The 25399-nt window shown below is 37.8% G+C and overlaps 2 protein-coding genes across 9 annotated transcripts; one reads left to right on the forward strand and one right to left on the reverse strand.

Annotated features, from left to right (window-relative positions):
* On the reverse strand, positions 1 to 24981 carry LOC6733066 (basic-leucine zipper transcription factor A). Of its 5 annotated transcripts, none has more exons than XM_016177982.3 (12): positions 24853 to 24981; positions 23218 to 24003; positions 19740 to 19846; positions 16696 to 16769; positions 11103 to 11219; positions 3522 to 3651; positions 3371 to 3457; positions 1958 to 3313; positions 1300 to 1900; positions 1113 to 1236; positions 409 to 538; positions 1 to 349 (listed from the first exon to the last, which is right to left on the reverse strand). In XM_016177982.3, exons 2-12 carry the CDS (start codon positions 23706 to 23708, stop codon positions 216 to 218), a joined length of 3351 nt encoding a protein of 1116 aa, XP_016025770.1. In that variant the 5' UTR covers positions 23709 to 24003; positions 24853 to 24981; the 3' UTR covers positions 1 to 215. The 5 variants fall into 5 exon arrangements, with proteins under 5 accessions (XP_016025770.1, XP_016025769.1, XP_039154294.1 ...); XM_016177981.3 differs by having other exon boundaries at positions 23218 to 23755; positions 24853 to 24969; XM_039298360.2 differs by having other exon boundaries at positions 24863 to 24967.
* On the forward strand, positions 4356 to 11143 carry LOC6733068 (gustatory and pheromone receptor 39a). Of its 4 annotated transcripts, none has more exons than XM_016180495.3 (4): positions 4356 to 5356; positions 10701 to 10763; positions 10859 to 10948; positions 11008 to 11143. In XM_016180495.3, the coding sequence occupies exons 1-4, from the start codon at positions 4478 to 4480 to the stop codon at positions 11092 to 11094; spliced, it is 1119 nt and encodes a 372-aa protein (XP_016025772.1). In that variant the 5' UTR covers positions 4356 to 4477; the 3' UTR covers positions 11095 to 11143. The 4 variants fall into 4 exon arrangements, 3 of the variants coding, with proteins under 3 accessions (XP_016025772.1, XP_016025771.1, XP_016025773.1); XM_016180494.3 differs by lacking the exon at positions 4356 to 5356 and adding an exon at positions 5379 to 6601; XM_016180496.3 differs by lacking the exon at positions 4356 to 5356 and adding an exon at positions 9167 to 10605.
* Positions 24982 to 25399: the final 418 nt, after the last annotated feature.

Here is a 25399-nt window from a genome sequence, read left to right on the forward strand (position 1 = left end):
TTTTGTAAAATCGTTAGTTTATTATACGCTTAAGTCAAGAATCTAGGCACTAATTGCTGCTTTGCGTATTTATTGGTTGTCGGCTGCCCATTTCTTGTATAAAAATATGCTTATTAGGCATTTTGTACAATTAGTGCTGAGCAGTTTGCAGAAATTATTTGTTAAAATAAAGATTGAATTAAATAAATTCATATCACGGACATCAGCATCAATCGTTAGGGGCCGTGTAGATTTGGATGCTGGCCACTTGAATTCTGGAGGGCTTTGGCCACCTCCTCTTGCAATGTACTTGGTGGCTCCGATACAATATCCGTATGCATAGATAGATACTTTAATTTATTTGTAACAGCTAAAAGTATGGTACAAATTATTAATATACCAAAGTTTGAGTAAAACATTAATTGATACCTGGACGAAGATCAATAAGGGAACAGTGCTGATCAACCCAGAGGAAAGCGGTGCGGCGTAGCTCATCAAGACTAGCACTCGAGACTGTTGACGTGTAAGAGGCAAGCAAAGGTTCCAGAATGAGACCCAACTAAAAAACAGCAATGAATGATTGATAAGACCGTAATTAAACTTTAAAAATGATATTATATTAATATTTTATTTAGTTTTAAAGAGTCCAAAAAATACAGAATACATTTTCTAGTTGTTAAGACAATAACATCATTGGATCCCCAAGCTATCAAACACATATTATTCTTCGCCACAAAATTTGTTATTAGAATTTTCTAATTTAGTGCGCGATCGTAAGTTGTTATTTTCTTCGTCACTTTAACGGGAAAACAACGCCTAAATTTGTAACTCCAACAATTTTTTGAATTAATTTTTGTCTTGTTAATTATTATTGATATACCAAAAATTTGGAACGCTCACTATAGCGTATACAAAATGAATTAATTTTATTCGCCCAAAATGATTTTTTCTACAGACAACATTTATTTAAAAATAGTCAAAGGCACACCATTAGATTAAAATGTAATAAAATAAGATATTTGGTATTAACCACGGTAAATAATGTGAAAAAGTCGTTAGGAATAAACGTAACCGCCGCTATGTTGCAACTATGGTCCATGGGGGACTATAACGTTTTATCTTGTTCTACTTACAATCCAAAACTTCCAGTCGTTCATTGTATTGTATCGTACATAAATGTCGTAGAGCTGCCGAACATGTTCTGTACCCTGCCTCGTTACAGGCGCTCCATTAGCTGGCAAAATTGAGTGAAGGTGCCTAATTAAGAAAAAAATATATCTTTATTTGTTAGAGGGTATGGTTGCCTTGGGAAAAGCTCACGTCAGCGAATTGTTTAGCTCGTCTCGCTCCAAGCGCAAAGCTTCAATTTTATCCTTTAAAACATTGCGCTCCTGTCGCAGTTGCTTTATGTGGTCTGCTCCCTTTTGTAGCATGGCCGCCTTACTTAACTTGGCGTTGGGATTTTGCTGAAGCTGTGGTATGAGCGCGTGCAGAGTGTCAAATCCATTCTTTATGTTATAACGCCGCTTCTGCTCGGCGTGGATATGGCCAGCACGACGCTGCGTGTCTCGCGGCTGAAATTTAAGGCTGGTTGTAGGAGACAATGGAGAATCCTGTGACTCGTGGAACGGCGATTCCGGTGACAAACTCAAGCTATTACTGCCCATGTTAGCTGTGGCCAGCCCAAAACCGTGTATTTTACTTCCTATAGGGGGACTGTGCAATGCAGAGTTGATAGCCATAGGCAAGGAGGCGGACTTTTTTGGTGAGTGTTGATGTGTTGGCACCGGAACCGACAACGGCGATGTGACGTTAGCGTAATGAACCGGAGGAGCATTGTTGCTGTTAGTGGTGGCTATGGCACTGACGGAAGATGAATTTGATGACGAACTGTTCGCCACTGCTGTTTGTAGGCGTGAATCTAAAATTGTAAATATCTTAGCACCATTTGTTCGGAGAATACAAAAAAAAAACTTACTCGAAGTGAGCAGTTGAGCCAGGGTGCTGTTTAGCATGGGATCGCTGGTTGCCTGCTGCATTTGCTGAGTGACCAGCAGGTTGCTGCAACTATGTGCGCTTAATGAAGAACTTCCAGCTCCAGCAGCAGACACCACTGAAGTGTGTTGCTGGTGCATCGAATTACTCCGCACCCTTGACTTGCCCTTGGAGTGATACTTGGGCACTGCGAAGGGCTGCTCATGATGCAGCTGGCGACCATCGGGTAGTTTATTAAGGGAAACATTCAGTGGTAAGCTGTTGGAGCGATAGATTTCTTTAGGTAAAATGGTATTAGGCGAAACCCATGTGGCTGAGCTGACAGCAGTTTGTAGTTGCTGTTGCTGATGGTTTTGCTGCTGGTGCTGCTGCTGCTGCAACAAGCTAGCCACTGTGGTTTGGTGCTGCTGTTGCTGTGTATTGCTAACCTGGTGCTGACGCGTAAGCTGCAACAGTTGTTGATTTGCCATGCCTACGGGAAGGGACTGTTGCATTTGCGGGGGCTCTTGCTGCAGATAACTTGGCTGCTGCTGCGTCTGTCTGGGGACATTAAGAAAAGTTCCCGTCGAGGCGGACTTCTTAAATTGCGGATAGGGCTTGTAGCCGATAGAATTGTATGCATTGTCGTTTAGTAATGACAGCACATCGGCATGAAGAGGCTCTGCCTTGACGTTGAGTTGCTGCTGATGCTGATAGTTATCTGCGTAACTGCTAATAAAACTCTGATTATTAAAGGCGTTTGTTGCCTGGGCCGAAAAGGGTTGCTGTTGAGCCAGCTGCTGTTGTTGGGAAGCCTGAAAAGAAGACACTAACACGTGTTGCTGCTGCTGGTTCTTCTGTTGTTCGGCCAGCATTTGCTGATACAGGTTCGTCTGGTGCATTGTGGGCTGGGCCTTGTCGTAATTGTGGGGCTCGCGTCGGAATGGCCGCTGAGTGCTCTTGGCCACGCGACCGTTTATAACACACCTATTGCTGCTGTTCTCGTTTGCACTAGCAGTTCCAAAATGCTTCCCTCCGTGTATCCGTCCTGACATTGATCCCGGGTCCCCGAGAAGCTGAGAATCATTGTTGGATTGCTGCACCTGTCGTGCAACAGAAAATCGTTGCTCCACCTCACTGTACGACACGTTATTTATGGGCGTGTTAAGCTCAAGCATGCTAGCATCCACATTTACAGCGCCATTGTTACTGCTGTTTACCACATCCATTATGCTATCATTGCAATACAGCGTATGAGGAGCCCCGACAATCGCTGACAGGCAATATTCGTCGTTCTTGAGCATTTCAGCGTCGGTCCCCTCTTCTGGAACTGGAGGCAAGCGTGTGGTTGGAATCAAGTCTGTAAAACAGTGTTGGAGTGTTTCATCTATTTAGTAAAATTAACGACTCTTCATACCTGAAAAGCTAATGTCGATGTCATCTAAATTCGGTTGCAAGGGACCAAGACTGGGCTGTATAAAGTCCGCGATGCCCGCGCCGCGTGCTATGAAATAATTAGCATTAAGCTTTGGCGATGTAACAGTAGTTTTTTTTTTAATAATACGCACCAATTTCCCTCGAATCTGGAAATGGGAATGGAACGTTTATAGCCGAGAATAAGGTGTCTGTGGTCCAATCGTCTGGCATTAAATTCCTATCGTTCAAAGGCGACCATTCCAAAAAGTCCAATTCGCTTTTCTGTAAGTATAATAATTTAAGTGAATTTCGTAACTTAACTTTTTTAGGATAGGCAGCCGTCGATGTGAGAATTCGACTAAATTTTCTTAATTTCGTATATAGTACACTGTGGAATAGAAGAAAATAAAAGAAGAGAGAAAGTTTTAGTCGAGGAGTTCCCCGACTTTTTCATAATTTTTCTGTCATATCGATAGATATTGGAATATAAAATGAGAACAAATTTAAAAATAATTCAAAAGTGATGGCGTGGCAGTTTTGTGCGGTTTGTGGGCGTTGAAGTTTTATAGTTTTTAAGATCTCAACGTTCATATAGACGGAGAGACGGACATGGCTAGATCGGCTCGGCTATTGATACTGATCAAGAATATATATATATATATATATATACTATATACTTATATATACTATATATGAAAAGCTTCGTTCTGCCTGTTTCAACGAATCTAGTATACCCTTTTGTAACGGGTAACGGGTATAATAAATATTGGTTGGACATTTATGTATATAGCTTAAGAACAAGAAATTTTTATTGGAAAATCTATATTACTCTATCTATACTTAACTAGAGTGCGAGGGAGACAGAGATATTCAAAAAAGGAAGAAGTAAAGTCTTTTGATTGTAATTGTAGTCTTTTAGGGAAAATAATAAAAAAAAAACCTAACTATCCTACTTAAAGGACCTATTATACAAACTGTAGCAAAAAAGCAATCATCGTTATCTACAAAAAGATTCAAACAACCTGGCAATTAACGTAATTGAAATACACTCGGTTCGATAATTTTATGATTCGTTAGTTAGTTCAGTGAAATATGACAAAGAGCACGAATGGGCACAAGAAATCGAAAGCTTCTGTTTTTCCTGCACTATCAGCGCTACTTGGGCCTTACAAACTTGGACTTCTCAGAATCACTGCATATTTACTGGCTCCATAGTACTTGGTCTTCAACAGCGACTCAAATTCTGATCGTTGGGGTTTTTATGGCCGCTCTGGTGGGAGCACTGGCCGAATCACTTTACTACATGGATACAAAATCCCAGACTGGCAACACCTTTGACAATGCAGTGATACTATCCACCTCGGTCACTCAATTGCTAGCCAATCTTTGGCTCCGCTCGCAGCAGAAATCACAAGCGAACCTGCTTCAACGACTTTCGCAGGTGGTAGAACTTTTGCAATTTAAGCCTTATGCAGTTCCACAGTTCAGTTGGTTATACCGCATCTGGCTATTAGTGTGCCTTATCTATGGGGCAATGGTGACGCATTTTGGCATAAATTGGTTGACAACTATGCAGATCAGCCGTGTCCTGACTTTGGTAGGATTTGTATCTAGGTGCGTTTTGGCCAACTTTCAATTCACCTGTTATACCGGCATGGTGTTGGTCTTGAAAAATCTGCTTCAAGTCCAGGTTAAGCAACTGGAACACTTTGTGTCCACACCCACCATCTCAATGGCTGGAGTAGCCGGCTGTTTGAGAACCCACGATGAAATCCTACTGTTGGGTCAAAGAGAACTGATAGCCGCTTATGGTGGAGTTGTACTATTTCTCTTTATTTACCAAGTTATGCAGTGTATATTAATATTTTACATCAGCAACCTCAAGGGGTTTCATTCAAGCAATGACCTAGTTCTCATTTTCTGTTGGCTGGCACCGATGCTCTTCTATCTCATCCTACCTTTAGTCGTTAATGACATACAAAATCAGGTAAGTTTATGTTAACGCTTGACCGTCCTTTTAATAAAAACATGTGAATGTGTAACGACTAAGTGATACTTATATATTTTTCCTTTATCGAAATTGGTTTTACACTTTCGTTAGCAATAAATTATGTTCATGTGATCGGTTTTGGTATTAAAAAGTTTATCTCCCTTAAAGTATTTATGTTACGCAGTTTATGGAAATTAATCATTATCAACAGGCCATCGCACAATTCGTTTGTACTTAGATGCCCAAATACTTTAGGTACGAGGTGTTTGAACAAGAATTGGTTTTTGGAAGTCAACCACAAAAATAGCAGTTCAACTCAGTTTATCAACATTCAAAATGAACTTCCAACCGTGTGAACTCTGTGCTTATTACCGCCTTTGCCGATATCTAGGGATATTCTGCATTGATTATAGTCCCACTAAAAAGAAGTTCCGGCTGCGGCGCAGCGTTTTCTGTTACGTAGTTCACTTTGCCTTGCAAGCCTACTTAGTTGGTGGTATGTCCGTCATGGTCATATATTGGCGTAGGTGCTTCAAAAGCGAGCTTACCACGACTGGAAACCACTTCGACCGTCTTGTAATGGTAATTGCCCTTGGTATTCTGGTTGTCCAGAATGCGTGGCTTATCTGGCTGCAAGCCCCACACCTGCGAATTGTCAGGCAAATAGAGTTTTATCGAAGGAATCAATTGGCAAATTTTCGGCTGCTCCTCCCCAAACGTCTGCTTTGGGTAATTATTGCAACCAATGTTCTCTACATGGCTAACTTCATTAAGACGTGTATATTCGAATGGCTGACGGATGCTTCTCGACTCTTTGTCATAACCTCCTTGGGATTTCCTTTACGATATCTGGTTACTAGCTTTACAATGGGCACATATTTTTGCATGGTGCACATTGTACGCCTGGTGCTTGACTGGAATCAGTCGCAGATTAACGCGATAATAGATAAATCGGCAGACCTCAAAATGACTAGCCCTAATCGTCTGCGTTTACGTGTATGCCTGGAGATGCACGATCGCCTGATACTGCTCTGCAATGATGAGATCAGTCTTGTCTACGGGTTTATAGCCTGGCTGTCTTGGATGTTTGCCTCGCTTGATGTAACTGGAGTAATTTATTTGACTATGGTTATTCAGACTAACAAATCAATCATTCTAAAATTGATAACAAACGTAGTGTGGCTTTCGCCAACTTTTATGACGTTCGCCGCTAGCTTCATGAGTAACCGTGTTACAATTCAGGTAAGTTTAAATTAATTCGATCTTATTATAGCTGGTGTAAATATTTGGGCACTGATTTAATATCTAAGAATTTTAATTTTTTAATATTGACTCAGAACTACACATGCTTAGATGCTATCTTAGTATACCTCTATTAATATTAATTAGTTAATAAGGTCGAAGTAGATGTGTAGCGGGCTGTTAGTCGCGCTGTAACTTTTCATCATGCCACTCGGCGCCGAGTTGTGAGTGTTTATTTTCACGTTTAGGTTCCTTGGTTTATTATGCATTCGACATAAGCGTGTAAGCGGCAATGTTTGGCATACAACTAAAACAGATGAAATAATTGTTCTGTCAGTAGCAGCACCCGCCCATGCCTTCATGAAGCCTGGAGAATACAAGCTTGCCATTTACGGCCAAATGGGAAATACGCATTCTGTGGCCAATTATGGCACAGCCTGCCTGACGGTGGGTGTAATCCATATGTACTTCTTTTTGCGCCGTTCCAGACTATCATCTCTAACATCTCTTCTTCTGTATCATAATAGAAAAGATCTGGGGAATCGCCACGTCACAGCCATGTGTTTCTCACCAGTTTTCTCCAAATCAAGACGTTTGGCCACTCTAGCCGTATAGCGGCCAACCTCCTACTTACATACAACCATGATATATAGAGAGCTGTCCACTTTAGTAACTAGATAATTTAATATCTGACCCACTCATCACTGACTCTGGCCATGTCCGACTTTCCGTCCGTATGAACATAGAGAACTACAACATAGGAACCAGAAAACATATAAAGTTGAGTTTACAATGGCCAGCCTAACATAACCCACCTAAAACTGTTACGGCCAACGATTGCAATATTCTATCGATGTGCGAAAATAATTTCGAAATTTGTGGGTATCCGATCGTTACCGATATAGGAAACACCCTCTTTTCTAGTTTTATGCCTCACACTTCTTTAACGTAGTAACGGTTATATGATTGGAAAGAAAATCGACCTATCATCTATCTATCAAAGTGATAACTGTTTGATTAAAAATTAATACTTAATGAGCTAATAGTTCGTATATACAATTTTCTTAAATTGACCCAAATTGTTTCAAAATCAAATGCTAATTTTGCTTTAAGTGTTTTTGTAAAAAATTATCATATTAATTTAACAATTCATTCGAGTACATGAAAGAGAAAAACTAATATTGATACGCTTACTGCATATTTAAGTACCCAAACTTAATCCATTAGGAGCTTTTTATCCCATGCAAGAACTCGACTGTGGGTAAACAACGGTCTACTAGACCATGTCCCTAAAGTACTTCTATTGACATATTTTTGTGAAAGCACAATAAATGAATCTGCTTTAGAATTTAGTGATTAGTTGATTGACGCAGACCAAATGACGCGCAACGTGTTTGAAGAGTTGAGGGTTCAGTTGCGTACCTTAAGATGGCTTGGAGTCCTGCGGTTCACTATCGACTTTAATAAGTGCTTAGTACGGGAAAACGCTTCTGAGGAGCGCAGTGCCTCTCTGTATTTGATAGGTGTAGTGGGAATTACGTGCAGCTTGATCATCTACAGCACTTACTATCCCAGTCACTTTATAATGGGAAAACACAACAGCACGGGCAACTGCTATGCCCTAATCAACATCAGGTCCTGTTCCGTGGTAACAATGCTGATTTACATACAGCTCTATATACAACGTTTTCGATTCGTCACCCTCTTACAGTCCATTTTACGTTTTAACCAGATCTCTGGGAGTCACAGAAAAGAAGAAACATTTGCTATTTATTATTATACACATTTATCCTTACTAATCATTTGTATGGTGAACTATGCTTATGGCTACTGGACAGCAGGTGTTCGCTTGACCACAATTCCCATTTATCTGCTTCAGTACGGGTTTTCATACCTCTTCCTCGGACAGGTGGTGGTCCTGTTTGCCTGCATTCAACAAATATTACTTTCGATTTTAAAGTACTATAACCAAGTAGTTCTTATAAATTTTAAATCATGCGAGGAGAGTCGCGAATTATATTACAACTTTTGCAAATACAACCAAGTAATATGGCTAAGCTATATCGAGATCAATCATTGTTTCGGTTTGTTACTATTACTCGTAACCGGATTAATTCTGCTAATCACCCCTTCTGGGCCGTTCTATTTGGTATCTACCATATTTGAAGGACGATTTCGTCAGAATTGGCAGTTTACCTTAATGTCGTTAACTGCCATACTTTGGAGCCTGCCATGGATAGTTTTGCTGGTTTTTTCAATGGGCAGGAATGATGTACAGAAGGAGGTTGGTAAATGTGTATACTACCCTTTAAAGTAAGTAGCATAGTGGTTTGTTTCTAAAATAACTTTAGTTTTTATACATGTTACTTGAAGAGTAAAAGGGTATACTACATTCGTTGAAAAGTATGTACCAGTTAGAAGGAAGCATATAATGTATATACATATTCTTGATCAGGATCCGCGGATATTCTTGATTAGGATCACTAGCCGCGTCGATCTGGCCATGTCCGTCTGTATGTATCGTTGAAATCTTATAAAACCTAGAAAGTTGAGGCTAAGCATGCAGATCCCAGAGACGCAGAGAAATTTCAACAAATTTTTGTCATATCGAAGGAAAACAAATAAAATCAAAAACAAATCAAACAAGTGTTCAAAAGTCTGTGAGTTACTGGTTTTGGCGAGAACTTTTAGACATATGAATACAAATTTACAAGTCTAAGAAGAAAACTAAATAAGGTCTAAAAACATTTGAAGTATGTTTTTGGACCGCTTGTAAAATCTCGACGTTTATACTGGCGACCATGTCCAGATCGACTCGGCTAGTGATCCTAATCAAGAATATACATATGTACATACGGTAGGAAACGCTTGCTACATATTTTTCAACAAAATATCTATCACTCAACAAGTTTTAAGGATTAAAGGAAAAGGGCAAAAATACTTTTGTACGTGTATTAAAAGCAGGACCTCCAAAAGGTGGGGGAGCAATTAAATTAATTCCCCGGCTACACAGCAAAACTAATCAATTACCGTGAACATACTGACAGTGTCATATCGTGTAAATCAACAATGAAATTGGATACATATTCAGTAAATTTGTTAGTTCACAGTGACCCATCAACTGCATAATGTCAAAAGTCTGCCGGGACCTACGTATCTATCTCCGTCTTCTTCACGTCATGGGCATGGTGTGCTGGCATTTCGATTCCGACCACTGTCAACTAATGGCCACGTCCGGAAGCGAGCGCTATGCCGTCGTTTATGCTGGCTGTATTTTAGTTTCTACAACGGCTAGCTTTATCTTTGCCCTTCTACAGCCGAATCGATTCCACATAGCCATTTACAACCAGACGGGAAATTTTTATGAGGCCGTCATATTTCGCAGCACTTGTTTGGTGCTTTTCTTGGTTTATGTGATCTTGTATGTAAGGCGGCATCGGTACAGGGATTTGGTTCAACATATATTGCGTCTTAACAGACGCTGTGTTAGCAGTTGCACAGACCAACAGTTTCTGCACAACATAATACTTTACGGCATGCTCACGATCCTCTGCTTCGGCAACTATCTCCACGGCTACACTCGCGCTGGACTGGCCACACTTCCGCTGGCCCTTTGTATGTTGGTTTATATCTACGCCTTTTTGGTTCTATGCCTTTTGCTGATGTTCTTTGTTAGTCTTAAGCAAGTCATGGCCGCGGGCTTGATTCACCACAACCAACAGCTTTGTCAGGGCGATCTGACCTCTGGTCTTCGAGGCAGGCAGCAGATCCTGCAAGTGTGCGGCGGCGAACTAAACGAGTGCTTCGGCTTACTTATGCTGCCCATTGTAGCCCTGGTGCTCCTGATGTCACCTTCGGGGCCATTCTTCTTAATCAGTACCGTTTTAGAGGGAAAATTTCGCCCTGACGAATGCTTGATCATGCTTTTGACCTCCTCCACTTGGGATACTCCGTGGATGATTATGTTGGTTCTCATGTTACGCACTAATGGCATTTCAGAGGAAGTGAGTTATTTGTGGGAAACAAGGTCAAAAATTAAATTTAAAAGATCAATTATTTAATGAAAACATTCACATCTGCCTTACACCATTTTTTGTAGGCAAATAAAACAGCAAAGATCCTGACAAAAGTACCTCGAACCGGAACTGGGTTGGATAGAATGGTAAGTGGATTCTGTTTTAAATTTGCTTTAAGTGCAATGTTTGCAAATATAATAAAAATCACTGTTAGGTAAAAACTAAATTATTCTTTTTCCAGATTGAAAAATTCTTACTCAAGAACCTTCGACAGCAGCCCATTTTAACCGCTTATGGATTTTTCGCGTTGGATAAAAGCACTTTGTTTAAGGTAATACATTTTGTACCTCTAAAGCAAACGTTGATAGTCAAGTTTCCATATTGATATAGCTATTTACTGCAATCTTCACGTATATGGTTATTTTGGTCCAATTCAAGGAGATGGAAAATTCCACAAAGTCTATTAATAAATTTTGATCACTTACCGAATCATATGTTAAACAGCCCGTAGCCTTCGACCTATAGTTCCTGCGCCATTTCCTGTACTCGGCTTTTATAACAGCTGAGTGCCGTTTCCAGTATTTGCCTTCAAGAACAACAGTCTGCGTGGTTCATAACAGAAAGAAAAACCGCGATGAGAAAAGAAACACGGCAAATTCGAATTAATTACCCAATATATTTTCAGAGGTATCTTAACTTAATTAGCGAATTGCACAATATATGAGAAACTTTGTAAAACCCATTTAAATTGCTAGGCACACGCTCAGATCTATAATGTAATCGTTAAAAACTTAACTTATACATCCTTAAATATTATACCCACGCACGTCTTGTAAAAAAGTTTTTCGGAAAACCCAAGAACTAACTAACAAGCAACAAATTTGCCGAATAACCCCAATAAGAGATTCACGCTACCTAACATCTTAAACAGTTACATTTTCAGACCAAAATTATAAAAATCAATATCTTTAGAAAAGTCCACACACGAACTTTCATTGTTGCTGTAAACAGTAATCCACGCAATGACGAGGAGCGTGTGTGCGACTATGTATAAAGAATAGAAAATCTGTTACGATCATCGTTCTCGTTTTTATTTTATAAGCTCGTCATTTATTTTATTGATATTACGATTATTTATATCTTTATAACAAAACAGAACAGAACAGGGGCATAAAAGATTGCTTTTCCGCGTTTAATTTCTATATATGTATGTATGTCGTGTAAGAGAATTTTTCAAAAAATTATAACTAAGCAAATTAAGTTCTTACGTACATTTCCGAGTTTTTTTTTAAATAACTACCAAAATTCTTTCCTTGTAGCCCTTTAAATTATGAAATCATATGTATTTATTTTTTCAGCTAGAATAAAAAATACTAATTACAATTCTTACATTTACTTAAAAATTCAGAAATTTACTAAAACTAGTCAGTCTATTGCTTAAGATAAGTTTTAATTTTAGAAATGTCTACTACAATATAAAAAATTCAATTCGTATAAAACCTTTTTGTTGAAATAAAAACAATCTCTAAAAAAATCTTCCTGTTGTCAAGGTATTCTAAAATCAAACAAGCTTACATAAATGAGACTTTGGGGTCTTCAAGTCCATAATCTGTTATTTAAAATATTATGTATTAGTATTAAATTTTAAAGTAAAATGTTTACGTTATGTAAAAACTGAAAATAATATAACTAGTGTCGATTCGGAGCCTTTACTGCAAAATATCTAATATATCTAGCAAAAACGTAATGTTACTATTTAATACCAGAAATGGTCCGAGTTGAAAAATTCAAATTTTCTTTAATCTCCGTTACCTCATTAAGAAGTTTTCCTACCCGATACTTGCAGGTATAAGAAAGAGTTTCAACCCCATAAGCATATTATTTTTGATCAGGTTTACTAGCAGGGTCGGTCTGGACAAGTGTCTGTATCCGTCCGTCTAACTGTAAGTGTGACTGTCAAAATCTCTGAAACTATAGAACGTTGGGATTAAAACATGCTGATACTACAATAGTTTCTCATGCCAGTATGCTATTGCTGGCGCGAAGCGTTTCCGGACCTATAAAGTATATATATTATTAATCAGGATTAATATCAGGGTCGATCTGGCTATGTTTGCATGTCCGTCCGTCTGCCCGTATGAACGCCGAGATCTCGGAAACTATAAAAGTTGGGATTACACATGCAGATTCTAGTATCTCATAAGTCGAACATGTTGCCATGCCCACTGTAACACCAAAGACACTAGAATAACAAGATGCGTAACGGCCATACATTCGTTTGGCACTATGCAGCCACTTTTTTGGTGAAGGCCAAATTTGCTCTCTTTCCGCTCGCTCACGCTGAGAGCGTAAGAAATCTAATAATAGAATTAGCTTGCTTGTGTGAGTAAAAACAAGAGACGAGAATGCGTATATGTTGCGTGTTGTGCTAGAAGACGATTTTCGGGCCGAAATCAATTCTGATCGAAGAAACGAATTTACATATTTGGAGTTGTGGCCAATTTCGTAGTCATATGATGAAATAAAATAAAAATTCCCTGACTATTATAATTTTAAAATTTTTTTAAATTCGTTTGTTAAAATCGCCGCTCGAATTAGCTACCGTTTACATATTTATATTTTATTTTTATTTTATTTATATTATAAATAAATAAATATGAAATAAATATTTCATAAAAATAATAATTATTTTTTAATTTCATAAAAAAATAATAATTTTATTCATAAATAATAAAAATAATATTTCATAATAATAATTCATAAAAAATAATAATACGTAGTAGAAACTAAAAATTAATAAAATAAATAAAAATATGAAAACAGTTCGTTGCAAAAGTCATATCGTCAGGCACGAAGTGCGGACACAAGCACTCAACAATCAATGCCATATTAATTTTTCTCACGCCGCAAGCTGAATACCCTAATGACAAGTATTCTAATATAAAGTCATTTTCGAAATTTATTTTGTGATGTACATAGATTCGGCTATTACTATTTCTAAGCTTTATTTAAATAATAATAACGTTAAGGCAAGACAAAACAAGAATTTTTCGCATGGAGCCAATTAATCAAAAATAATATAGATTTAAAGTCAACGAACTTCTAAGGTGAAGGGCATATTTGGTCAAATTTACAATGCATGAGCACACGTATGCACACATACAGTTGTATGCTATCACTGTATGCGTAGAAAAGAGCTGTTTGCTGTAGCGCTCTCCGCTCTTTCTCTCTCGAACAAAAACTCAAGAGAGCCTGGAGCCACCTCTAGAGCCACGGCCAAAAAATCGCGTGCCAAAAATTTGTATGGCCGTTACGCATCTTGTTATTCTAGTGTCTTTGGTAACACCCACTAACCACCCAAAACATATACTTTTGAAAAATAGAGCGAACACAAACCGTTCACATTTCTCAATATTTTTCATATTATCATTCTTCTTGTTCCTTGTTTCTGAATACCACACTTAGCGACCAACACTGCTACGTCTACTCTTTTAAAACATGTTTCGATTTTTTTCATCCTTTTATTTGCCTGGCCAAATTCTATCGATTATCTAAGAGAATTTCGAAATTTCTCGCACTCCAACTTTCTGAGGAACGGGTATCTGATAGTCGCGAAAGTTGGTTCTAGTGTTTTCTCTTGTTATGGTTGGTAATACAAACATTTATTGAAATAAAAAAACAAGTATCATTATGAAAATTTAAGGGAAAATAGGCAAACGATAACAACAAAAATGTTTATACATTCTGGTCCTTATGCTCAATCTCAGTTTATAAATAAAAATGCCCCCCTCCAAAAAGTTCATGACGGCTAAAAATAACACTGCAAAAAGTCCCACTGCTCTTATCACTTGTCGCAAGAGAGAATACTCCGGAAAGTAGTCGGTAGACCCACGGCAATTCATGGGGTCCAAGCTCTATCAAACCCTGGTATTTAATGGCGTCGACGATCACGCCGCAATCGAGTGATGCCGTTTTTCCAGCAGCGTGAGACACCTACCGGTCAGTGCTTTTTGGAGAGGGGGTGCTGTGTAGCCGCAGAATATAGTAGCCGCGGAATGTAGTATCCGCGAAAAGTAGTGTTTTGTCGATATCAATCCAGGCGTGCGCCACATTTCACAAGGAATTCCACGTTTATGATGCGCATCGATGGTCCGAAATGAACTGATCAATGGCATTTGAAGTAGTAGTAGTAAAGTAGTAAAACGACGTAAGAAATGGCTGGTGCTGACAATATTAAATATATAGATGTACATTCATATACACATATATATATATATATACATGTTGCCACTTGGCTTGGAAACCAACAGAATTTACACGTAGGGTAAAAGGGTATACTAGATTCGTTGAAAAGTATGTAACAGGCAGAAGGAAGCGTTTCCGACTATATATTCTTGATCAGGATCAATAGCCGAGTAGCCATGTCCGCCTGTGCGTATGAACTTCGAGATCTCTATAAAAGCTAGGTTGAGATTCATCATACAGATTCAAGACACAAAGACGCAGCGCAAGTTTGTTGACCCATGTTGCCACGCTCACTCTAACGCACACAAACCGCACAAACCGTTGATATTTTTTCACTTTTTTATTAGTCTTCGATTTGCTATCGATTTTCAAAGAAACTTTTTGCCACGCCCACTCTAACGCCCTAAAACCGCCCAAGACTGCCACGCTAACATTTTTGAAAAGTTGGATACTTTTTCATTATTTTTATGAATCTTGTAAGTTTTAATTGATTTGCCAAAAACGTTTTGCCACGCCCACTCTAACGCCTTAAATCTGCTAAGCCGGTCACGACCACACTTTTGAACAATTTTTACATTTTTTCTCATTTTATTAATCTTGTAAGTTTGTATCGATTTGCCAAGAAACTTTTTGCCACGCCCACTCTAACGCCTTATATCTGCTAAACCGGTCACTACCACACTTTTGAACAATCTTTAACTTTTTTTTCATTTTATCTATCGATATCCCAGCAAAATGATGAAATTTCGCGTTCGCATTCACACTAGCTGAGTAAAGGGTATCTGATCGTGGAACTCGACCATAGCACTCTCTATTGATTTTCTTTTAATCATTTTAAATTTGAGGGGTACATTGTGTTCATTGAAGAATGTGTTACAAATGTCTGGCTTTTATCTGTTAACGATTAAGTTCCATTAGTATACACATTTAAATCATATAATGACTTTTCCTTCTAAGAGTATTAAAAATGAAGTTTATTATTATTATACTATAAAATGTCTATTAGATTAACTAGACCACCGATAGATTTGTATAAAGTGCACGTGCTTCGTCTTGATCAGGATCACTAGCCGAGTCGATATCCGCTTGTCCGTATGAACGTCGAGGATTTGGAGATAGTATAAGAACTAGCAGATATGTTAGTCAGGTAAAGAAAGTCTAAAAAATGAAGTAATTTGTTCAATTGCTGGTGCACATCGTTTCAACGGTAGAAATCGGCAATACAACAAAATAAACAAAAATGCTAAGTTTGGGAGTGTAAGTTTAAGGCGTTACAAAATAAACCTTCTAGTTCATCCTGTTCCCAAGAAAGAAACGTTTCCGAACGTATAAAGTTTGTGTATTCTTGATCAAGATCACCAGCTAGGTCGATATGGTAATGTCCGTCCGGCTGTACATATAAATGCTTTGATTCGATAACTATTTTAAATAATAAAACGTTGAAATTATGAAGTTTCTAATGACGCCAAGGCTTTACTATTTTCTTAAGAATTTTGCTACGCTCTCGTTAACCCCTACACATTTATTTAAACAAGATTTTAAACATTTATCAATTGTCGTTCCACAAATTCGATGTACAACTGTGTACAAATATTCTTAAAGAAAAGATTTCGTCTTTTCACACTATAATAAAACTTAAATTTTGTGATAAGAGCAATGTTGAGTTCTTAATACAATTATTATTAAATTAATATAAAATAAAAAGTTTTAATGGAATCGCAGAAAATACTGTGAACGTCAAATAACTTCCCAGAACTTATTACGACACTATGGTCGTGGCCAAATTATATAAAAGGATGCCAGTTGGCTATACCCAAATCTACAGGTACTTACTTGAGGATTACTATGTATATCAACGTCCAACGGCGACGCAAATTGACACACCGGGGTTCTGCGCTTTTGTATGACTGCAAAAATGGAAAACACACAAACACCGTTTAGTATGGAAAACATAAAAACGGCATGATAAGATTCTGTGGATAGATAGAGATAGTGAGTTCCCCAGAGATGACAAAATGTGTCAGTAACACGTGTCATTATTACCAGTGGTTCTTCCTAACACCTATCTGGAAAGCTGTGACGTAGCTAACAATTGCCTAAAAAAGCAAGCTGCTCTTAATTTTTACTTTAAGTCTTTAGGCATATGGACACAAAAAATACCCTAGAGCCTTTGTATCAGCAGAAGAAACATTCAGAATTTGTAAATGCTAACGTGTTGAATAAGATGAAATAAAAAAATTGATTTTAAAAAATTGAGTCTAAACAGTAATAAGGCTGAAAACAATATTTTTGAAATAAATAAAGAATAAAAAGTCAGTGACTGTTCTGATATTTTCAGATTTAACAACAGATTTCTTTTATTTTTATAAAAGTTGTTTTTTTCACTTTGTTAGCGTATTTTGAATTAAAAAACAAAACAAGAAGGAATGTTATAGTCGAGTCCACCGACTATCAGATACCCGTTACTCAGCAAGTGTGAATGCGAACGCGAAATATCATATTTTTGGGATATCGACAGATATTGGGGAATAAAATGTGGTTTGGTGGACTAAGGGCGTTAAAGTGGGCGTGGCAAAAAGTGTTTTGGCAAATCAATGGAAATTTAAGCGATTAATAAAATTATGAAAAAGTATCGCTGCGTTTATGTCTCTAGAATCTGTATGCTGAATCTCAACCTTCTAGCTTTTATAGCTTTTGAGGTCTCGAAGTTCGTACGGACAGACGGACATGGCTAGATGGATTCGGCTATTGATCCTGATCAAGAATATATATACTTTATATGGTCGGTAACGCTTCCTTTTGCCTGTTACATACTTTTCAACGAATCTGGTATTCCCTACGACCCATGTTGCCACGGCCACTCTAAAGCCCACTTTAACGATATTTAATATTTTTTCACATTTTTATAAGTCTTGTAAATCTTCTATCCATTTGCAAAAAAAATTTTGTCCACACCCACTCTAACGCCCAACAACCGCACAAAACCGCCACGCACATATTTAAGAACCATTTTTCGGTATTTTTACATAATTTTTGTAGTCTTGTAAATATTTATCGATTTGCAAAAAACTTTTTGCCACGCCCACTCTAACCGCCGAACCAGTCACGCCCACAATTTGGAACAATTTTTGAATTTTTTTCTCATTTTATGAAGAATTTTCGCTTTTGCATTCACACTAGCTGAGTAACGGGTATCTGATAGTCGGGGAACTCGACTATAGCATCCTTTCTTGTTTTTTTTTTTAAGGATTAAGAATTTGAACCTTTTGGCTGAAATTTCACAAAGTACTTTAGAAAGGCGAAAAAAAACTAAAAACTATGCTATTTTTTGAAACGAATTCGAAATATTCTTCTAATATTCTTCTTTTCTAAAAAGACCTTACAAAAACACTGGATTTCCGGCTTTTCAAACTGGTTATCCTCGCTAAGACAAAACCTTTAGACTACAGAATTTTATTCGGAAATACAAGTAATTTTTTCGGTTATATAAATATATAAAAATGTGTGGACCTAGATTTCGTTTGCCTCATCGAAAATCCGGAAGACTAATTTTGTGAATTAATAGATCTCTACCGAAATTCGTGTGTATTCATTTAAAACATTGTGTAGTCACGATTAACGCAACAAAAAAACGCACAGGTAAAATTATAAAATATGGAATCGCAACAGATTATTTGCTTCCATTATCTTTCCAGGACCTTCACATATGAGGTATTTACGAATGGTATATATGAACTTAGATAATAACAAAAATTATAGTACTAATTAAAAGACAAAACGATATTTGCTGATGAGACGGTTGTAGTGTCTACCTATAAGTAAGCAAAAAAAAATTCCATTTGCCTTTGTCGCCGATCCGTTGTCGCCGACATCTAGAAGGCCGAAGAGATAATCACTGCCCTCACGATGGCTTTGTAACACAGGGCTGCCGGCCTCCTACTCGCACAGATGATGTAACGGAAAATTTTGGAAATAGTATCAGCAGAAAACTCTGGCAGACTGTCGGTCCACTAGCTGTCAAGCTAAATGCATAATCAACCCGATTCGCTGTTTGCCTGACTTATGCTTTATGTCATTTACTTCTGCTTTTTAAAAGTGCTAATCAATACTTGAAACTGCGGCTGAAGTGCGCGGGAAACTCCGAGGCTGTCTAGACGAGCCGGTGGTCAGTGAAGTCTAGCAGCGCCGAAATCATATGTTTAGCTTTTAATTACACCCCAGGCAAAAACAAAAGTTAGCAGAGAACAGAAATGAAATGACAATCGGCTAGGGTCCAGACTATGATAAGGGCCAGCGGCACAGCCGACCAGACCATGATAAGAACCCGAAGTGGAGAAGGCGACTGAGGAGTCGGCGATGCCCGCCTGGCAACGCTAATTCATCCAGTCTCCCGTCCAGCCAGCTAAACGGGGATCATGCCTAGAATCTGCCCCAAACAAGCTGACAACTATTGGCCGACCAGCAGCTTCAAAAGCGAGAGCGGATGAGAAGGTAACTTGTGCTTTTAAAGCTTATGGAGGCCTCTGGCTCTCTGATTCACTCAGATTTTTTTTGTTCATGAGGCTTTTGCACGTGTAGCGCTTTTCAAGAAAATGCTCATAACATTAGTTTACTTGTTTGGAATATTTTACCAATGCCGTGCCCACACAATGATAATAACATCTGAAAAATTCTGTGGATACAATCTCATGTGCCGTAACAAACAAATATTTGGGAGCCTTATCATCTCCTTATCACAGGGCAACGACAACTACTTCCACATTTTTATTAGGTATTTGGGAAACCCTCGCCAAATGTTCTCTTAATTAAATAATTTATTTGGGTATGATGTTGCTTGCAGTTCGATCATACTATTAAGGGCTTGTTATATTACTTACACTGCATGTGCCAGCAACGCCAGATGACATTGTTTAGGCGAATTTTGTCCTTCCACCGAAGTCGCACTCCTTTGAAATGATTCCATTTGGGCGAGGTAAGTTTTTGACTGTAAATTAAAAGTTAATTTGTGTTCAATAAAGTTAAATATACAATTAATTAAAAATTAAATAAAATACTTTATAACATGGAAAATTTTCTATCTATACTATCAGTTACAAAACAAATCAATGCGGAGATTGCGTTATAAAAATAGGCTGAACCTCAGCCCTAAGCCTATTGCAATCATTTTAAAATATACACGCTTCTGTGTATACATTTGTATCGGTTTTAACAAAAACATCTATTAAAAAAATAATAGCATATTAATTTAGGAAGAAATTCCTAGTTTCTAGTCAAATTGTTATCAAGCTATTTTAAAGAATTATAGACATAATTTATTCCGATTGTGGTTTTTTCAAAATTATTTTTTAGCAATTTTGGTTTAAATGGAGCAATATAATATGAAATACATAAAAACTATGAAATTTGTATCGAACATTTTCGATAAATATTTTAATATTAATATTAATTTTTAAAACCCTTTCATATGGTATTATATGTATTTAAATCAGAACTTTAAAAATGTGTTTGTCCCCATAAAGAAATATATCAGGTAAATAACGTGGACGGCAGTCCACGTAGGGGCGACTACTATTGTAACGAAAGTCCTATACTACACGGGAAAAATTTGTGAAATTTTAACAGTTAAAAGTTCCAGTTAATGTGAGTTTTAAAAACCTTTAAATATTTACATTTTGTCCCACCATAGCTGCTATGCCATTGAAACTAGATGGCTGTGTACAAAAAAAGTTTCTTTCGACTATCTGATCAAACGTCTTGACGAGATAAAAAACTATCAAATGAAATGAAAGAAAAGAAAAATCATCCAATGCGTATTTATAACAATATGTTTTTCTGTGGGTCATGTAATTTCCACCAGCTTGTAATGGTTTAAATTGTTAGCTCAAAAAAGCTGGGTTCGGAAAAATCGAATTTTTGAAATTTAAAAGCTGGAATCGCTTGCCCATTTTTTGCCCACGTCCAGTTTTTAAGATATGAATTTTCGAAAAAGTTAGAAAATTTTCGAAAATCAAAAATTTCACCTTTTTCACATTTTTTTTTTTAAATCGCAATAATTGTTTGCCCTCGTTTGTCCACATTTGCCCAAGATTAGATTTTAACGTTTGCCATCCTTCAAAATTAGTTTTTTTTCTTTCGCGCAGTCTTAAAAATAAATAATTTCCCTTGCCCATCGTTTAAACAAAGTTTATTTTTGTTAGCCTACCTCTTTAAAATAAATATTTTCAATTAAAAACTAATTTTAAAGGGTGGGCAAACTTTAAAATCTAATTTTAAAGGATGAGCAAACAAAATTATTTATTTTTAAAGGGTGGGCAAACGTTTTTAATTGAAAATTTTTATTTTAAAGAGGTGGGCAAACGGAATTGGTTATTTTTTAAGTGTGTGCAAACAAAAAAGAATTTTGCTTAAAGTTTTTTTTAAGGGTGGGCAAACGATAAAAACTAATACTAATGGTTGGGCAAACGTTTTTTGTTGATAATATTTCGTTTTAATAGATGGTCAAACGTTTTATTTTCTGAGTATACCGAGGTAAACTTGAAAGTTTTGTATTTTATAAAGTATAAATTTTTTCCAAATTTTAAAGGGTGGGCAAACGATGTTATTGCGATTTAAAAAAAAAATTTGAAATTAGAGAAATTTTTGATTTTCGAAAATTTTCTAACTTTTTCGAAAATTCATATCTCAAAAACTAGACGTGGACAAAAAAAATAATTGGTGGGCAAACATGGGCAAACGATTCCAGTTTTTAAATTTCAAAAATTTGATTTTTCCGAACCCAGCTTCTTTGAGCTGTAGAACTCGACAAAAGCATTCTGTCTTGTTTTATTTCTTGTGTATATAGAAGACAAAATGTCTTTGGCATATCAATAGAAATTGTCAAGACAACTAAAATGAAAAAAGTCATCAAAGTTTTCCACTGGTAACCCTCATCAAGAATATACATATATACTTTATAGGAAATACAAGCTTTCATCTACCTGCTGATACATAATTTTAAAGGAATGTAGTACGGCTAATGGAAAATGTTGCTTTTAGGTTTTTATGAAGTGAAGTGCAAAATATTTTTCGTAACAAAAGTGCAAATCAGAGATCTTGTTCGTCACTTGTTTTTTCCTCATAAAAGTGTTTATGTTTGATCGAGTCTTATCAGAAAAGCACAAAGCAAAGATAGCTAAGATTGAAATTCCTTTCCAACAACTTACAACAAAGTCTCAAGCTTCACGTGTTCAAAGGCTAGGCTAAAGCAGTATAAATGTTACGGTTTTCTCCCTAAACTTGCGGGTTTTTCAAAAAGTCGTAAAAATACATTTTCTTATATTTTACTTTTGTATAGATTAGTTGTCACGAATTTGGAAAAATGACTATTTTTCTTTCTTTTAAACTTGTATATGCTGTATTAATAATCATGGAATTTTAAGAGAAACAAAACTTTAAATTTTATAAGAAATAGGTAGAGTCGCTTCAAAAAAATATCAGCAACAAGTAAAATAAACAAGAGAGAATGCTATAGTCGGTTTCCCCGACTATCAGATACCCGATATAACTCAGTGTAAATGCGAACGCGAAATTTCGATCGAATAGAAATTTACAAGACTAATAAAAATGCGAAAAAATATCAACACGTTTTTCAATAGGATTGTAATCGCTAAAGCGCACCAGGAGATCGCACACTCTCCTGGTAAGTGGCACCACCACATCACTTAAAACAACAATAAAATCACATGGTAGTGTAAATGCAAGAAATCGGAATTCCTAGATATTTACAATAAGCGCATATAAAACAAACAAGTATCATAGCTGTTTTATAATGACTAAAAACCATCATTATTACAAACAAATTTAAAATAAAAAACTTCATAACATTTTTTAAAACAAATCCTTTTTGCTCTTTTAACAATTTAAAAACAAAAAAAATAAAAGCTTAACAATTCAGATGTTTAGTTGATAAGGTCCTCTCAGATAATAATATGTTGTAAGAAATTTGCATATTATTTTGCAAAATTAAGTGCTTTAAAATCATTCTGATATCGCTTTGGCATTACTTTAATATTTTCATTATGATTGCGCTGTCGTTTGCAGAAATGGGAGAAGTACCACCCAGAAAGAGGGCTATAAAGGGTTGCAGAGGTTGAGGAGCGATTGAGGCAATGTGGGGCCAAAGTAACCCGAGCAGCGACGTCACGTCTCTACATGTGCCGCGATTATGGGACCGAAGCGGTCCAAGCTTTTTCGGTTGCTGGATTTTCGTTGGCCAGTTGAGCGTTATCACGCTCGAAACGCGTGAACAAGCGGGAAACTACATTTCATAGTTTTTCGGTGCCCCGGTGTTTGGTTGTGGTCTCGTGGTCAACTCACCTATAGGCCAGATTCATGCACTTGAAGAGTTTGGTGAGCGAGGTCTCTATCTCCAGGTGGGAGGTCACCATGCTCATGCTGCTCTCGTCGCCCTCCTGGTCCATGGCGCTGAAGTGGGCCACTGTCTGGGGTACGTACAGCTGCACGTCACGACATGTGTTGGTTGGCTCGCCCGACTTGCCCAGACCGGGGTCCTCAGGGTCCAGCATCTTCACCTCGCCGTCATCCTCGAGGTCGTCCTGTGCCTCCTCTGCCTCGAAGTGCGAGACCATAAACTGACCGGAGTGGATGGACTCCCGCTCCGCCTTGAGCAGGTCTGCAGTAGCCTCTGCGGACCCTGACGCCGAAGCACCTGCTCCCGTTGCGTACTGCAATTGCTGGAAGTTCTGGGACAGAGACTGTTGCAGATAAGGCTGCTGGTGCAGCTGCGGCAGCTGGTGGGGAAACATTTGGCTTGTACGTTGGTATCCCTCGTGTTTATTCAGCATCATTTTCAACAGGTGCCAGGGGATGCCTATGCAAATAGTTTACTGTTGACCTAAAAAGTTTGGCGGTTGATGATTATGTCGATATGGCGAGGGCACATTTAATGGTTTTTTAATGTCTCTTGCTGGCGCTGACTTTTTTTTTTAATTTGGATGGGGTTTTTCCATCGTTCAAAAATATGTAAACGTTCGCAGAAACTTGATCAAAAAAATATGTTTTGTCTTGCCTCGCGATTAGCACATTTATTAATTCTCTATAGATCTTGTCCTGTGTGTCCTTGTCATTCTATTATCTAAATTACTAACATAAGCGATTATTTGATAGAGACATATCACGGTTTTAAGATTTTGATTTGTTTACAATGCCCGACACCTTCAGCTTTCCGTCATCGACACCTGTCCGATTGAAGATTCTCTAATGGCAAACACGCCCCGATTTTGCCGTTATATGCGTCACACAGCACAATAATAACTATATTCGCACACACACAATCGCGCGCGTGGTTGGCTGGGGATACGGACGTCAGAACGAGACGTCAGTGGACGCTTGTAGCTCCTTGATAGTGAAGCCCCCAAACTACTCGTAAACACACGCGGATATGATGGAAAGCAAACAAAGCGGGCAGAACGAGCGCAGAACGAGCGGTTTCATTCCACAAACGTAACTGATCGGAGACCGAAGATGCGAAACGCACATAACCTGCGCCGCACACATCCAAAACAATGAACAGCTGACGCGCAATCTCTCTCTCTACCTCACTCGAGCTGCTTATCAGCAAGGAAAACGTACATATATATGTATAGACATATTCTTCTATATGCGCAGATACCAGGCAGCAATGTTCTCCCCCTTTCCACTATAACTATATGGAGCTTAGTCGATTTGACTCCTGGCATTCGGCCTTGCCATCCATTGTATGCACTCCACAAGCAGTTCTGTGTTTGCACTTTTGACCTCTGGCTCAGCGCTGTCTTTGGATTTTGCCTTTTTCCGTTCCCACTCATATATACACTCATACACACGCGCACTGCGATTGTGGTACAACTGCAGCTGCCCCCTAAAGCAGAAACACGAGCAGTTAGCAGGCACGACGGACTACCAATACCACGCACACACGCGCAATACAAAGCTGCTACGTAGTTTAATTACAATTTAGTACACATTAACTTATTGCGGGTAGCGAGCCCTCGCCATCAAATCAGGGTTGTCAAGCATTTGGCAACTCTGATAAACAGCACCCTCTTCCTAAAAATGGCTGTAAGCTGTGAGCCGAAAAGCGCAATAATGAGCATGATCACCCCAAACGTTAAGTGTGTGAAGACGAAGTACCAGTTCATATGTTTTCTGCTCCGAAATAGCAAAACAATGCATTTAGGACGGCTATTTTCCGTGATTATTTCCAATGGGGTGACCCTTGTTTTATGCGAATGCTATTATACCTTATTCCGACAGCCCCTTGAACCCGCATCAATAAAAAGTTAATGCGTTCAGACTAATAAGGAAAACTGGAATATATATATATTATTGAGTATTTGTAATGTGTTTTTTAAACATTGTTGTGCTTAAGTAATTAGTTAGAGAAATACCCAGAATAAAATAAGTGATCACGCAGCAAAAAAAAACTATCGATATACATTAGTTTCGCATTAAATTTAATAGTAAGTATTCAACTATACACCTTGTTACAAAGTAATGC

The sequence above is a fragment of the Drosophila simulans genome, chromosome 2L, assembly GCF_016746395.2.
Source record: "Drosophila simulans strain w501 chromosome 2L, Prin_Dsim_3.1, whole genome shotgun sequence".
Classification (NCBI taxonomy): domain Eukaryota; kingdom Metazoa; phylum Arthropoda; class Insecta; order Diptera; family Drosophilidae; genus Drosophila; species Drosophila simulans.

Excerpts from the sequence above, each read along its gene's own strand:
- LOC6733068 (XM_016180494.3), top strand. The coding sequence starts at position 5,696 with ATGAACTTCCAACCGTGTGAACTCTGTGCTTATTACCGCCTTTGCCGA. Across the intron at positions 6,602-10,700 it reads GTAACCGTGTTACAATTCAG|GCAAATAAAACAGCAAAGAT; the intron begins GTAAGTTTAAAT and ends CATTTTTTGTAG. Across the intron at positions 10,764-10,858 it reads GAACTGGGTTGGATAGAATG|ATTGAAAAATTCTTACTCAA; the intron begins GTAAGTGGATTC and ends TTCTTTTTCCAG.
- LOC6733066 (XM_016177982.3), bottom strand. The coding sequence starts at position 23,708 with ATGATGCTGAATAAACACGAGGGATACCAACGTACAAGCCAAATGTTT. Across the intron at positions 19,847-23,217 it reads TGCATGAATCTGGCCTATAG|TCAAAAACTTACCTCGCCCA; the intron begins GTGAGTTGACCA and ends TTTAATTTACAG. Across the intron at positions 3,314-3,370 it reads CATCGACATTAGCTTTTCAG|ACTTGATTCCAACCACACGC; the intron begins GTATGAAGAGTC and ends ACTGTTTTACAG.